Below are 17184 nucleotides of genomic sequence, written 5' to 3' on the forward strand. Positions count from 1 at the left end.
GCTGCATTCGGATCAAATCTGAGTTCGGAAATGAGAGTCTAACCACATGCATAAATCTTATAATAAATATTGGCAACTGAAAAAAAAACAAAAAATACATTTTTAGAAAAAAAATCAACTGATGTAGATCTGAATAAATTACCCATACTTGAATAAAATAAGGGGGATGTCTCTAATGTGTTAAGTGTAGCAGTTCAAACAATTCAGGCACACCAATTTGACTTTTGATAATAATCAACATCTAAAAAAACTTTCTTTAACTTTTGATGAGTCTCAAACAAGAATAATTTCACTCTGATACGTTTCAGTTCGACTTGGTCCAGAATTCTCTGTTAACCACAATCACAAACTCTGAGCCCGTACCTTTGTGGGTAGGAGAAGATTTTATTTGATACTAGAAAAAAAATAACAACTTTGCTTTAAATCTGTCTCTAAATGTGTTTTGCTTTGAAGGTAATCTGCTTGATTTAATGTTTTCTGTAGCTAGATGAACTGTGTGATCAATTCCAGCTTCAGCATGCTTTACTGCAGCTTTGGTGTACTTTACATACGTGCATCTTTTTATCCTCTGTAAACAAACAGATGCACTGCAAGCCTAAAACACTTTGCTTGGGTTTTATCACTCCACAGAGCATCCCTAAGTGACTGATTCTAGGAAAGTTGTTGCAAACTTCAGACTTGTCAAAACATAGATTTGCAAGATTACTGCAAGTGTCTCCGTTGAATCTTAAATACAGCTCCGATCAAAAGTTTAAGACCACTCGATAAATGGCCCAAAATCCTGTTTTGCATGGTTGGATCTTAAAGTGGAGATTCGACATGCAGCAAGATGAAATGGGAGTGAGAAAACATTTTCTGAGCAACAATTAAAAACTACAGTTAAACTGGAACAGGCTGTAGTACAGCTGATCAAAAGTTTGACCATAAAAAATGAAACTCCCCAAAGCCAAAACCAAAGTACCAAGTAGCTCCAAGTGTTTTCATGAGGTGAGTGGTGAAATGGTGAAGGTGGCTGCATGAAGGGCATCTACTCTCTGGAACTGTTCAGCATTTTTGTGAATGTCCCTTGCCATCAATCTCCAAAGCTTTTCAACTGGATATAGTTGAGAGGAACACACAGGACAGTCCAAAGATGCATGCCCCATTCATGGTGGCACTGAGAAAACATCTCAGGTGGGATGTGTTTGTACTTTTAGTAGAATTAATCCATCCATCCATCCATCCATCCATCCATCCATCCATCCATCCATCCATTATTCATTCATTTATTATTTTACATTTATTTTTGTGGCAGGAATATTTCAACATATAGAGTAGGAATATTCTTTCCCCTCTACATCTCAACTTCCCCCAGACTTGGATTACAGAAAACTTGATGACACAGAGGGGAGCAGTATATTCATCATGTTGGATGACCAGTCTATCATGATGGTTGAGAATATTGTTGGACCTGCTAGTTCCAAAGAAAGCCCCATCTGTGCGCTGCATATTCTCCAAGGTGCCAAACGAGCTGCACCAAAAAGGTTGCAACAACCTACGAAGTATTTTATCTTTTGGAACGTCGGCTTTACTGCAGACACTTTGGTATTTGCCAGATAGTATTTCTTATTCTCACTGCATGCTGAAATTATTCCTCCCTTTATCGAAAGGGTTAAGTGCCAAATGCTCAGCAGTTGTGTTGCTTTCACACAGCAGAGCAGGAAATGCAAGCAATGAGACATGCTGAATTATTGTGAAATAGACACACAGTGAGCAGACGTCATTCCGTGTCATGTTGCTAAAAAAAAGAATATATATATATATATATATATATATATATATATATATATATATATATATATATATATATTTTTTTTTATTTATTTATTTATTTATTTATTTGGAGCTAAATATACACTTTATCTGGTTGTGACCTCCTAGATCAGCAAAAGAGTCTTGGAATAGAAAATAGTTCATCTTAATGAAATTCCTCGCAGTGTGCAAACCGGAAGTCTCAGTATCTGATCGTCGAGGGCAACAACCCAGCATGTTTTAGTTGTTTCCTGCTCTAACACACTTAATTCCAAGGGAAAATCACCTGTCTAGAATATTAACCCCCTGCTAATTGAAACCAAATGTGTCTAAGCAAGGATTAAAACTAAAAAAATACGGATTTGTGCGCAATGAGGACCAGAGTTCAAAATACCTGGAGAAAAAAGTATGGAAGGACAGATTCAAAACAAATATCTTAATATCAAATCAGTTTCAAGACAAAACAACAACAAATCTGCAACAAAACTAAGTTAAACTTGTGTCTGTGAAAAGTTCTTTTTTTTACACTATTCTTTTTTTTTTTGTTTTGAACATATTTTTTGCACAAGAGGACGCAACAGTTAAGACAGAGCTATATATCACTGTACACACAACAACTCTTCCACAAGAAGCCATTTGTAAGTTTAAATGAACTTGAGCAGTACGTTTACAAATGCCAGTCTCTCGCTGAATCCATTAAACAGATGCACCTCACTTCAGTTAACCTTTCTCGGTACGGTCTTGTGTGAATTCTGATAGCTGTATTAAAACTGCCTCTAACAATATGTTCTTTTAAACCTCTGCTCCTTACTGCTCCATTTCTTTCTCTCGCTTTAACCCAAAAATATCAATCACTCTTATCCAAGCATCAGCTCACGTGTAACCGCAGAACTCAGAAGAATGTGTCACCTTCTTCCAGTTTAATGACTTGCAGATTGGGGCCGTTTAATGGTTTTACTGACATGTAGAGCATCTATAATAACCGTATACCATTTACCTTCATTTGTTTGTCCCGCTCGCCCAGCCGCTATTCCACTCCAGATGTCACTCTCACCTTCCTTAAATGACTTGCAGACAAATGTTCCTTTAATGGCCTCTATGACTTACAAAATGGCTGGTCTGGTGTTCTTAACAGGCTCTCTTTAAAGTTAGGTGAGTGTGTGCAGTATTTGTGAGAGGAAATGAGAGCCTGTTTCAAACATTTATATCACTGTCGCTTCTTTGTAAGTTTACCAAGATATAAAACAGAAATGGAATGGAAAACATGTAGGTTTCTATACAGCTGTTGAAAATTAAAAGAGTAAAACTGTGATTTATATTGAAAAAGGGACATTTGCTTTATTTTGGTATATACGGTGGCCTTAAAGGTTCAACTGATTGAAGTTGTGAGGACAGTGTATTCTAGATGAAAAACTATAAAATAATTACCTCAAATAATTTATACAACACTAGAAAACCAATCTTTGCGATAAAAATCAAGCCATATTTCTAAATCATCTGTTGGAGGTAGCTTACTTGTGTATGTGAGGCGGAAGCCCTGATTGGTTCCAGAGGCATTGCTGTTGAACTCCAGCCAAAGGTGATTGGATGTGCTGTTGATGACACGACCCAACATACCATCAAGTGTAAAGTTGCCAAGGAGACGGGATGATGTATTCTCTCCGTCATAGACCTGTCAATAAAAACACACGGGTGTTTGCAGAGCATTAACAAATCATGATTCGGAGCTATTTTGTTTAGCTCATCTTCAGAGTATAGAGCATAAATGATCTGCCTGGCTTACTTAAATTATTGTTTGCCATATTTGAAAATAATGCAGAAAGTGCCTCCACTTAACTCATTCACTGCCATTGACGACTAAAGTCGTCATTTTAAATCCAACCGTTCACTTCCAATTTTTTTACTGTGTGTGCGTCGGAACGAGCCCCAGCACAGTGAGAACTAACATCTCAGCTCTAAAGCCAATCTTCATCCGCATATGTCACACGTCATGTGATCAGGAAGCAGAAAATCCATGTGTTAGGAGATCGATTTGGGCCGCTGCTGTAAAAAAAAAAAGTGAGGCGCGGACCAGAAAAGCTTCTGCCAATCACAATTCAACAAAGGATTATGAAAGAATGGATACAGCTCAAAATGCGCGGATTCTTCCTGATGTAAAAGGCGAGTCTCTTTGTTTTGGTCGCTTTGTTTTGGTTGTTTTGGCATCGACATCATCCTGGCGCACAACGTTCTGTGACTCTTAAAAAAACGGTAAAAACGATGAGAAACGCTAGCATCAAACGGCTTTACCGAAACGGCTGTCAGCGAATGAGTTAAACACCCCAATGAACAATGAAGAGAGCTAATGTTTCTCCAGTGTCAGAGTTAATTTAATGTTTCACCTGGCTAAAGCAGCGGCCTTCTACCTTTATGACAGGAACATACATTTTACCATCTGCACAATGAAATATAATTTGTACAGGGTCAAAAAAGAATTAGCCCTCAAACTTAAAACAAAGTTATTATGTGTCTTCATATCTGTAAAAAATCTGAGTTCATACAGGGAGACAAACTTTCTTGGATAGCAAGTTATTAGTAATTCTAGCAGTTGTGCTTCTATGAAACCCATCTATTAATCTATTATTTATCTATGCACCTATGATTTGCATAGACAAACTACAAAATGTACTTTTTCTCATTGTCAGCTTAAATACATTAATGCAAAACAACTGCACTGATGCACGCACCCTTATATGTTAACCAATGCTCAGTTTTGCACTGCACTCCGGGTCCACTGAAGAAAAGAGTGGAATCAACAGTTGACAATACTTATAAAGCAGGGTTTTCACTCCTGGTCCTCAGTGCCCCACTGTCCAGCGTTTTCAATGTCTCTGCTTCAAACACAAAAGGTGATTTACATATTTGAATAGGCTCCTACGGAGGACATCAAGTGCTGCAGAAGGCTGTTAATCAGTCAATAATTTAAGTCAGGTGTGTGTCAGTAGAGAAACATTAGAGTTTCAAAGGGCAACAAGGAAAACATGTAGTACAGGGGGGTACTGAGGACCAGGGTTGAGAAACCCTGTTTTAAAGTGAGAAACCTAACCAGTTTCACATCTGACACCACTTGGCAGCAATCTAAAAAACACACTAAATAGTTTTGTGGAGCAAGTAGGTGCCCTATAGCTTTTAAGCTAGTGGTTTGTATTTTTAGTTTATCGATCGTCAATTAAAAGCACGAGAAAAAGAAAAAGAAGAAGCTAGCTTTTTTTAGTTGGCATCATGGCGGAGCCTGGAATTAAAAGTAAAAGAGTAATGTCTTTGGAGGCGAAGCAAAGAGCTAAAACCGGAGTGAACATCGGCGCAGCCCACACTAGTTTGGGGAAGTTAAGGGAGGCTACAAAATCATGGACTGATGGTGACCTGGCTTTGTTGCTGCTGGACTTGTAAGTAATACTATTTTTTGTCCAACAGTGTGGATCGTTTTACTCTGTGGTTTATTTTAGTATTAGTTGGCTCATGTTAGTGTTAGCTCATTGTTAGCGCTAGCTACTGCAGGTTGCAGCATGATTGCAGTTCCACTTTCAACCAGTAGGGTGGAGGACTTTAGTGAAAGTGAGGATGCAGCAGACTCAAGTCAAAATTCAGCATGAAGCTTCTTCACAGAAGAGGATTTCTCAAGCTGTGATAAAAGCTGAAAATGTGTGTTTATGTTTAGAAAAATTACACAGCTAAAATGGGTTAATTTTACAGAAACTAGTATGAGTAACGATTCATTCATGACTGCCACACACCTTTGTTTCCCCTTTTTTCTACTCTACAATGAATTAAACAATTAGTCAGTGTCTGCGTGTTGAGCTCAGTTAGAAGTAACAAGAGTAAAAACACTTTAGGACAAATCAAATTTTGTATGACTCAGCAAGCTATTTCATGCATTAATTTCCTTTTTTATTTATTTTTTAATGAAAATTAACTTTTTGACCTTTCGCAACTTGTTTAATCCTTTTATTATTGCGTTATTTTCCTTTTCTTATCTTTAAAATAACCAAATAAACAATGTTGATTGATTAATTGATTTATTGATTTATTGATTGATTGATTGATTGATTGATTGATTGATTGATTGATTGATTGATTGATTGATTGATTGATTGATACTTTTATTGTCTAGATTTACTCCCCGTGTCACTCAGAAATTTTGTAAAAACAACGTTGGGTGGAAAGAGGAAAAACTCTTAGACAGTTTTCCTAAAGTGAGCAGTCAGATTGAGAAGAGATTATGGAATCTTACGACAAAAAAGGTTCAAGAATCCTTTTTAGTGTTTTTTTAAAGTGTTATAATGCAACTTGTCAAGCCTAAAATTGACATTTGATTTAGCAAATCTCCTGTATTGCTGCAATGCGAATATGTTTTGTTCGTGCTTGAACTGCTCAAGTTTATGTTTGGCAGCCTGTGACATTTCCCCAGATTGATGGTGACAGGTCTGCAGGTGGTAAGAATGCCAAGGAACCAGGCAATAAGGTGATGTAGTGTTTTACATTTACAAGTATTGCCAGTCAGAGGAGACATGTTACTATTGTCTGTTTTCTCTGGAAAGCATAATATGGAGAAAGACCGTATGAAATGTCAGTGGGTGCAGTATTACTCTGCTAAACGTAATTTTCCCTCGCATGCTTTCTCCCCCTCAGCTTTGCACTCGGTTACGGCAAATTTTTGCATTTTGCTGTCTTGCTTTCCCCTTTTGTAATTTCTCCCTGGCTTTTTCTCCAGCTCCCTAGTTTCTGTAAAACTCAGTATGGTTAATGAAAAGCCCTGCAGCTCATAAATCAACATGTCACCATCTGCCACCCCTCCCCTCTCTGTCTGACTCTCTCTCACATGTTGTTCTGCCACCTTTATTTCTGTAACAATTCCTCCACATCACTGTTTTATTTCTTTTCTCATCCTCTTCTATTTCAATATATATATCTGAATAAATGTGGGCAAGTCGTGCGCTAAGCGACATTTTTTGAGCAACTCAGCTTGGTGAGCCCTTTCTTTGACCGTAGCAGGATGAAACCTTAGCCAATGGCAAGATATATTGTAATGATTTGGTTCAAGTGCTACAGGAGGTTTTAGCCTCAAGCCGACTGAAAGTGTCAAACAAATGGTTTGTGTTCAGAGTGTTTAGCTGCAGTAATGAGAATTAGCCCCATCATGGTTAGCCTGCAAGCAGCAAGCTAATTGTCAGCCTATATGGGACTTAGTGGCATTTTCTTTTGGCTCGTTACATATTCTGCCGATTCTTCAAAATCATGCTGACATATATGTTGTTGGCTACATTACTAGAGACGGATGATAAAAGGATTAAATCATTCAGAGAAAGATGTAATAACCCAGAAAACAGCATTGCATCTGCAAAATCTGCATTATTACAGCATGTATTTTTTTAAATAGCAATAAAGAACAATGCAAATAATACATTAGGGAGCTAGGTCTTCAAAAACTTAAATAAATAACATTTGTTTATCTGTTTGAATCCTTATCATTTTTAGCTCTGTGCCAGTGGTGGAGGCTAAGATAAACATAATAATGTGAGTTATATACACAACAATAATATAAGAGTTGTGATTGTAACAACATATTGACAACCAACACTTTTAGTTTCACAAAGAAAAAAAAACATAAAGAAAATAAATACTTTAACATGTCTTGTACTTTTGGTTTATGTATCTATTTTGTGTATCTTCTGATACTAAATTGTGAAAAAACAAAAAAGTTGAAGTGTTCATGGATCTTTTCCTAGCAGACAGGCATGAACCAAAAATGAAATGTCTATAAAGAAATAGAAATGACTGACCACTCAAAAAGCAGAATTTTGTTTAAATCAGTTGCCAGAACTTAGCAGGCATCTCAAGCATCCAAACAGAAGAAAGCACCTAATATTGTTGAGTAATTACATAAACTCATTAGTTTTGGGATCTCATCTGTTAGAGAGCAGTTTCTTCCTGTACCATTTAGGTTTAAATATCCATCTCTACTAATAAAATGCATTCTTGACAATAATTGCACAGCTAAATAATCATGTATGAACCACATCTTCAACCTGAAAAAACACACAATTCTACTTATACAATCACTGGTGACCCCACTCCAAAGGTTCATCAAATCAGTATCCCATATAAGCAGACGCTTTTCACTGTCGTCTTCAACAATTGTCCAAAAATATTAAAATGAATTAAAAAGATCATGGCACAGAGAAGCTGACATATGACATTTTGGGTATTAAACTATACCGTAAAATATTCATGATTTATTAGGTAGTAGTGTGAGTTTTTCTAATTGTGCATTCTTACAGTGGAGCCACAACTGTGTGCTTTATTAAATCAGATTGACCTTTGACCACAAAAAACATTTAGATTATTATTTTTTTGTTTAACTTGGCATTTGGGACACATTTAAATAAACTTTGAGCTAAAAAAATAAAAAAGGCTTGTACATTTGGGTCGACTTCCAAACTTCAAAAACTACAGTGAGCATACGTGTGTGTGTGTGTGTGTGTGTGTGTGTGTGTGTGTGTGTGTGTGTGTGTGTGTGTGTGTGTGTGTGTGTGTGTGTGTGTGTGTGTGTGTGTGTGTGTGTGTGTTTGGAAATCAAGCTTAAATATATCAGATTCAGAAAACTGGTTCTCGTCACACCATTCTTCAGAAATCTGCGTGATTAAAACTATTGGCAGCATTTAAACTTATTTCTGTCTGTTAACTATCATGTTGTCACTTACTTCTCCTTTAAGGGATTTCTTTCTTTCTTTCCGTGTTAATACCTATCCCGCAGGGAACATTTCCAGCTTTTACAACGACATTAAGCCTCTCTAAAAGTCAGGAAGAACTCTGCTAATGCAATCTAACCACAGACAACCTCAGCCAATGCTCTGGCTCTTGAGTGATAATTCACTCTAACCACATGCTGGCTTAACCATGCCCTGAGGCATTCTGCTAGGAGACATTGTGAACAGAAACACTTTTAGACATTGTCTATACAACCGCATCGAGACTGACGTGACTGAGAATTGCTCCTTCATGAACTGTTCAAACTGGCCCTTTTAGGATGCAAAGGGACCAGTGCATTAATAAATATACTAGACACAGAAACATCTCGGGTCACAACTAATTTCAGAGCTCTGTTGTAAGGAAACGATAGAGTAGGGTTAGGGCTCGTTCTGTTGTATTGCTCTGTATTTTATACCAGACTGAATGGGTTTTACTTACTGCAACCAAATGTTGCAACAAATAAAAGTGTATGCATATCAAGGTTGGCTTTCAAATATAACAGCAATTCACCAAGCTGGGTTCTTGAAAGGGTTGGTAGAGACTAAATGGATCTCTCTTTCTCTTTTTGCCACTGCTGCTCATGTATTCCATCAATAACCACTGCGGCAGCAGAACCATCAACACTGATAGAGAGCATAGTTAATAACCCCCTAAAGGGATCGTGCTGCTTTTTACACAAATGTTTAATACATCTAAAAGGTAGGGCAAACCTTGATGGTGCAGTTTAGCTGGATTCTGGGTGAGCCAAGAATTCAAAGACCAAACTGCTGTTTGCATTTTACCTCCTGCCTTCACGCAATTACAGGCGTGCACAGCTGGATCTGAATCCTGCAGAACGTGCCATACCGCTTATTAATGTATTACGGAAGAAATAGATTTATTGTTGTAGGACTTAAATATCCATATTGTCGGCAAAAAGGTCAGTATGAGCGGTTAGGAAAACAAAATCACTTTTATAGTGAAACATAGGGATGAGTAAAGGGAGTAATGGTGCAGCTAAGGTTGGAAAAGGATATTTTTGACGTATCTAGTTTCAATAACTGATACTACCAGTAGTGCAGCGGGTAGCCAATCCTGAAACAGAATAAACATTTTTAACCCGTTTAAACTAGAACTCCAAAGGCAGTGATTTTGACTGTTTTCACATCTTGCTATGTAATACCTGTAGTGGTGGTTCCTTTGTTTGTCAACTCACTTCATATTTTCCAACTTTAAAAGCCACTGCTGCACTTTGGTAACGTTTCGTACCCAGGCAGAAGAAGTTCAATGTCCAAACTTGAAAGCTGCATTTTCTTCAAGGTTTATTTTCCAGGTTGGCAACAATAAAACACAGATCCTGTTTTCCATTGTTTCCTGCTGCTTCTCCTGCTCTGGTAAAAAACCATACGCCCACCCCAGTGCATGCTGGTCCTATACCAGTGCCTACCTATACAAAATGACCCGGTGATTTCTCCTGACCGACTTACAAAGGTAAACAACAAAACGAACTACAAAAATAAACAAATATTAATCTACAAATAAACTTTATAAATGCTTCAAAAAATATAAAGTGAACTTATCACAAATTTGAAGAAAATACACAAAAATATCACAAATAAAGTATAAATAGCTCCAACAATACATTTATTTAGATGGATCTCATGTTTTCCTGGCTTCCTGACTTTTCCTATTCATGTGTGTCCTTCATGTCCATGTTATTATTTCCATAAATAATGTATCAAAATGGTTGTTTTTGTATTTGTTTCCCAAAAACCATCAGCCTGATGCCTGAGTTGTTTACATGGTATTTTTTTTCCTGTAGGTGACGGACAGCGTCATCTTTGCTAAGCAACCAACTTTCTGGCTCGCATGCACACACACACACACTCTTTGTTAATATTCCACGTAAAATAGCTGCTAAAACGTCTTTTAGAAGAACGTTCTCAGTGAATTAAGCATTAGAAATTATTTTGCTTCGGGTGAAGAAGGGAAAGCAGATGAAAACTGGTCAGTAGGAAGTGACTGAGACTCTGACAGCAACACAGAAGAGGATCTCCAAGCCCCCCGCGCAGGGAGCTGCGTGACCTTTTGTGGGAATTCTAGTTGTGTTAGAATTCTGGGAGTTCTAGAGTTAAAACCAATAATACAAAAATCTATTTCTGAGCTTCTAAGGTCACCTTTTTAAAGCCGCAATAGCAAATCTGCAAAACAAGCTAGCTTTTGGACACAAACTTGGTCACGGAACTCTCCCCCTCCCATCGGATAACCTCCCCAGGCCGTTTAGATACTACCAACAATGCCAGAGATAAAACGATAATGACAAACTCCAGTTGTCATTTTCTAGGTACAAACTTCTTTTGTTGTCTGTGACTTCAAATGGTGTTTTTACTTTTGAGACTCTGGTAGTGCGAGAGCCACGAACCTCACACCAGTGGTATTTTGTTGCAAAGTGAGCAAAAGCATAATGAGCGGAGGGCCCAGGTAAATGCAGAAGTGTGGCGGTTTGGTAAGACCGAAAACCAGATGGTCCAATAGTTGGTGAGCCGTTTTATTGGCAGGAGACAAATGCTAGAGAACCACTTAATTAATATTATTTTTTTATCTCCACAATATGTTTACAGCTGTAATATGTAAGAACAATGTAAAAAAGCATGAAAAATGTTTTAAGCTAGCTTGTTTAGCAGATTAGCCATTGTAGCTTTAACAGGATTAGTATGTTCCTAAACACTGGACAAGTACTCAAGGTGGAAAGAACCAATTTTATTATGATTTTATTATTGCTATTTTGTTATATTCACATATTATCACAAATTATTAGATCATTTTAAATCAAATATAGTTGTATTCTTTTTTTTGCAAAATCTGTTGAAGGAGCACAGTACATATATATATATATATATATATATATATATATATATATATATATATATATATATGTATATCAAGTAAACTAGGTAAGATGATATAGTCCTGCTAGTTTGTGTGGTAGAGTGACTCCTCAAATAAATTACATATTTATGCATTTTCTACCTGCGACACCTTTATCATACTGGTACGCATGTCTTACCTTATGGCGTGTGAGTGTGTGTGTGTGTGTGCATGTGTGTGAGAGAAAGAGAGAGAGAGGAAGGGTGAGCACACCTTTAGATAGTCTCCATCTTGCAGAAAGAAGCTCTCGGCTTTCAGCCTGATTCCTTTGCCCTTTTCAGTGGTGATGCGGTAGATGCACTCATGGTTGTTATCGTAGTTGGAGGGGAAATTTGGAGAGAGAAGAATACCGGCTGGTCCTCGTGCGGAAGCTCCACACTCAGCTACAGCACCAGACAGAATGAGTAAGGAACAATGAGGGTCAAAATCACTGCTATTCTTACATTTTCTTTCCTAATTATCTCTTAGTGCACATAAATCTTGCTCGCAATTGAAATAAAAAGATTATTGGAGGGTGCATATCCAGTATAACCTGAAAACTTGTTAACCTCAACAGAAAAGAACAATGATTGGAACATTGTCATAAAATTTTATGAACTAAATACCATTACTTTGAAGAAATTGCATAAAATATTCATGAAAACAAAAACAGGACATCAAAACACAATTGATCTGAAACTGCAGATGATGAGGTAAAAGGTTAAAATAATAATAATAATAATTTTAAAAAAGGACCTGATTTATTTTTTTTTATTTTATAAAATCCCATCAAAGTCATTTTACATATTTATCTGACAGGTTCAGTGAATATCAAAGATAAAGAATAAAATACTCAATGCAAAAAGAGTTTTGTTGCATGTAAACTAGGAAACTGTAAAAAATAAAATAAAATAAATAAATAAATGAATGAGGTGAACAGGCTTTTAACTCCTGACAGAATCACCCGTGTTTGGATGAGAGGAAATGTAGAGAGTATAACAATGAGAAAGACGAGGTGGAGGACGGTGGGGCAAAAGATAAATACATTTTAAAAATAAAAGCAAAACACTGTGTGGCTAATATTTTTCACCAAATCTAAGCAAAATTAACTTATCATGTAAAGCTGCTTACACCAAATTAAAGACTGAATTAGTTTTAAAGTGAAATCTATACTACAAATTGGGAATGAAGGAACTAGCAAACCATGAGAAGGGAAGAGGAGGACTAGATAAAAATAAACTGAGAGGGGCAGACGGACCAAACAGAAAAGAGCCTTTTGAAAGGGTTTGAAAAGAAACTAGAAAAGGGAACGAGGATGTAACAAAAGGTGGAGATTTAACACTTTCCATAAAGCAGCTAATGCATTAATTATTTATCTAAAGGTGGTCCAAATCCAGAGCAACCGAGGAACGTTTAGAACAAAAGGAAGGGAGAGAAAGATGAACCCTGCGCTTGCTGCCAGCTGCTGTTGCTCAGCTCCCTCTTAGTTAGGTCTGATCTCTTGACAGATAATGCCATCATTGCATTTTCAGTCTGCTCTCTCTGGGGCTTGGAAATTATCAGCAGCCACCAGCCAGACTCCCATAAATTACCAGCAGCATGCTAAGAAACACTGATAGGCATCAAATTCCAGCAAATAACAGCCTGCTAACAGAAAAGTCCTGACAAATAAAACCAACAGTCAACCAGTCCCATAACAGTAAATTACCATGGTGTTCACAGTGAAATACTGGTGAACTACAGTCAGGAAAATGCTTATGCCTCTAAGCTTATTCATGCAAATAAAAAATAAAAAATTAAAACCTTCAAAACCTCTACTTCACCCTCTTGCATTAAGATAGAAGCATGCTGTCAGTTTTACCTAATATAATGTGAACTTTGTGTGCAAAACTCAGATTGTATATAAAAAAAAATAGCTCATCATTCACCATTTTGAAGTAGTGAGTCGGTCTCAGCACTTGGCAGTCATACCTATGCATCGTGGTAGCGTGTTGCTCCACACTCGCCTGCCACCTCCCAGACAAGTGATCTTACTGTTTCCCTCAAGCCTGTAGCCTTGGAAACAAGAGAAGGCCAACGAGTCCCCAACTCCAAATCTGAACCCCATCCTCCTGCTGAATGCCGGAACACCAGGATCCTCACATGACTCCAAGTCGTACTCTAAACATCCAAGAAAGAAATTATATTGCATAAAAGTAAAGAAGAAGAGAAAGGCTAATCAATTTTTTCAGTTATCAATAATGTGATGTTGTTTGGTATAAAATAAGGAGATACTGTCCCCTGCAGGTACCAGATTCTGTTATTTGCAGATAAATTACCATTTAAAGATATTGGCCAGAGGCAAAATTCCTTTGAATGGCACGTGTAAAGAAGTATTAAAACCTCTGATGAAAAAAGGTTTTTGGATTTTCACGGCTGGAATTTAAAGAAAATCTGATGTTTGTGACCGGCGCGGGACAAACAGAAACTAACTTCCGGTCTAAGCCCTGGGCAGCTGGAGACGTTTCACAAGGCGCTCTGCTGAAACAGCGATAGTAAACAACGCCTGACTCCGGTGTTTCTGCGTTAGCATTATAGCAGAGAACAATGTGTCATCAGTCAGATGTAGCTTCTGAAGCCTCTGCTAGTCAGTCATATTTTTTTTTCTCTCTCTGGGATACGGCAACGACAACGGGTATTGGATTACTTGAGATGTTCAACTGAACTCCATGCCCTGCAGCTTGATATCAGAACCGGAGATGCAGACATGCTTTGGACCGTTTCACTCAGAAAACCCTCAACCCAATTAGGACGCCGGGGAGGATTCTGTTCATCTTCGGAACCAAAATTGGTATAGTTTGTTCAAGTTTGTTAATTATTTCATGTCTGTGCTCCACCGGTAGCTTTCAGTTAAGTTCTCAGCTGCTCCATCATATTGTCCCAATATAATTCAGTAATCTACAGATGAGTAAAATAACATGTTGCCTGCTTTACCGCTGTGTGTATTTATTGATATAACATCGGAAAATATTTAACCGTTTGCTTGCCAGAATAAATCTTCCTGATGCTAACTCGCTAGCTTGGATCGTTGTTTTCTATTCCAGGATGGCACGGAGGTTCTGTGGGGATCATCTTTTAGATTATATCTGTATGTGTGTGTGTGTGTGTGTGTGTGTGTGTGTGTGTGTGTGTGTGTGTGTGTGTGTGTGTGTGTGTGTATCATAGCTTTCACAAATGACTAGATACCGGAGTTAACACGGTTAGTGCTGCGGCAGTCATGCTGACGGGACTCTCCTGCTGGAGTACAGAAGTACCTGTTCGGTTCTAAATGGATTTATAGATGTAGGTTATTATTTTAGAACAAACCTGTGTTAGTTAAAAATGCGTGTAGGACATGGACATATGGCTCAGACCTTTAGCTGCAGCTGTAAACGCAATTTTCTGTTTTAATTAGGAAGACGATAGTAAACAAAATACAGTGATTTACCATGCTAGCAACAGCAGCTACCTAGTATGACGAGTGTGAGCGACGTATGCAAAACACGGTTCTTCGCTGCCTGGAGGAGAGAAATTAGATTTTCTGTGATGATTTACGACTATATTCCTTAACAAAATGAAAAACTGAACCCAGTTCATATTTATGTAGATGGTAAAATGTAGTTATACTGTATTTCTACAATTTTAATGCTGAGTCTGGCCACTACCTTTAAAAGGCGGGAAAGGTTTTTACAAATGTTTCAAAATTTGTTAAACTATGTGGTGAACTTAACGAGACACACAATTACCAAATCAAACAAGTGGTTCTGACAACGCATGAATCTTTTTCTTTGAAACACATCAATTGTATTTATTTTATTTATTATTATTATTATTTTTTGCTGTTTTGGGAAGACAAAAGCAAGCAAAACCTTTTCACACATGGATTGGCCACCTTAAGCCCACTGAGAATCTTTGGGATGTGCTGGAGAAGGCTTTGTGCTGCAGTCAGACTCTACCATCACCACCGGGCAGCAAGTAGCTCTGGAGGTGTTCTGTTTTCGGGTCAGTAAAAAGATGGCGCCTGTGCTTGGTTTAGCTGCGGTCGGTCACTGGACACTTTTTTAACTTTTCTCTTTTAACCTCCTTTATGCCTTGCTTCTGTATTTTTTGTCAGTTGAAACATTAAAAAAAACATTATTACTTTTAGTTTATTGGATTTTTTGAAGCGCCCCATGATTTTGATCTTGAGAGGCACAATATGAAAGATAGTTTTCTTTCTTTCAGAGCAGGTTGCCCAGAAATCGAAAGGTTGCAGGTTTGATCCCAGCTCCGGACAGAGGATTTTGCTGTTGTGTCTTTGGGCAAGATACCACCTGCTGGTGGTGGTCGGAGGGACTGATGGCCCCTATGCTAGGCAGCCCCGCCTCTGTCAATGCGCCCCAAGGGCAGCTGTGGCTACATTTTAGCTCATCACCATCAGTGTGCGAATGTGTGTGTTAATGGATGAATGATACAATATAGTGTAAAGCACTTTGGAGTTCTCTGACTGAAAGGCGCTATACAAGTGCAGGTCATTTATCATCATTAATGCAAGATCTTGGTAAAAATGAATGCAACACTGGATGGAAATACATCTTTTGACATTGCAGAAGCTTATTCAAACAATACCAGAGTGAATGCATGCTGTAATAAAAGCTAAAGGTGGTCTAGCAAAATCCTTGAGTGTGTGACTTTTTCTGTTGGCAACTTTATTTTTTTGGCTGGGCATTGTATCTCTTTATGATAAATGGGAAATGTGTGCAGCCTCCTACTGTTGTAGAAGTCCATTGTTCATACCTGAGAATGTAATGTTAAAGCCTTCGTAACTCATGGAAAAATCGGATATAAATCGTAGCTGCACGCTGAAGTTTCCGTAGAGACCCGCTTTAACACCAGGGGGAAGCACTGAGCCAGTAAGGTGAGCCACTGGAACCAGGAAGTTGCCATCTTCGGTAATGGTCAAGTAGTCATGGTTCTCCTCCAGATGGAAAGTGTGGAAGACCAGATGGACACCTGAATGAAAAGATGGCATGATGGGTTGATGGGTTTTATAAGAAATGGATGATAACCCAGATGAATGAATGAAAGAATTGAAATTTAGAGACTAAGACAACAATAAACAGATGCTAAGGGGAGAAAATGCAGTTTATGCACAGAAAAGATCAATTAAACATTACTTTTCATCATTTCTGGTGCTCAGCTATCAGCAACATATTCAGTAGCACATTTTGGTATGAGCACTTGTACAGAACACGATGTTCCAAACTTGAGTTATCTTATTTATGTCTCTGTAATAATCTTCATACCTTTCCCATGAGACACCTCTATAGTCCAAGTGCAGTTCAGGGAGTTTGGGTAGAAATCAGGAAAACCAGGTGAGAGAATTGTCCCAGTTTTACCAAAAACATAGCCTCCACAAAGAGCTGAAGAAGGGGAAAAAGTGACAAAGAAGATTGGAGCAGACTGAGAGAAGGTTCTATTTTAACAACCAATGCACCTTTTTGCCCTGAAGTAGAAAGATAAAGCCCCTAAATTCTGAGAAACTGCTGTGTCTCTTTAAACCATCAAAGAAAGATGTGTCTGCAGTCGGGTTACAAGGTCACCACGTAATGATGATGATTTCTTTGCTCTAATGGTCTGCTCTTTGTTAAGCGATGGAATTAAAACAGATTTCGCCTTTAGAAAAATTCAGCAAAAATAAGATTTACTGAACCCTTTCAA

The 17184-nt window shown here is 37.9% G+C and overlaps 1 protein-coding gene across 2 annotated transcripts in view; it reads right to left on the minus strand.

The window, feature by feature from the left end:
• The window catches only part of LOC107381856 (CUB and sushi domain-containing protein 1), a 668617-nt gene that overhangs the window by 161874 nt on the left and 489559 nt on the right, over positions 1-17184 (minus strand). For both annotated transcript variants that reach the window (XM_015953775.3, XM_015953774.3), the window contains exons 21-25: positions 16770-16886; positions 16261-16476; positions 13438-13626; positions 11701-11870; positions 3307-3463 (exon numbers count right to left, since the gene is read on the minus strand). In XM_015953775.3, the coding sequence (XP_015809261.3) occupies positions 3307-3463; positions 11701-11870; positions 13438-13626; positions 16261-16476; positions 16770-16886 (849 nt within the window). The remainder of the gene's footprint in view (positions 1-3306; positions 3464-11700; positions 11871-13437; positions 13627-16260; positions 16477-16769; positions 16887-17184) is intronic.

Source organism: Nothobranchius furzeri, chromosome 9, assembly GCF_043380555.1.
Source record: "Nothobranchius furzeri strain GRZ-AD chromosome 9, NfurGRZ-RIMD1, whole genome shotgun sequence".
NCBI classification, from domain to species: domain Eukaryota; kingdom Metazoa; phylum Chordata; class Actinopteri; order Cyprinodontiformes; family Nothobranchiidae; genus Nothobranchius; species Nothobranchius furzeri.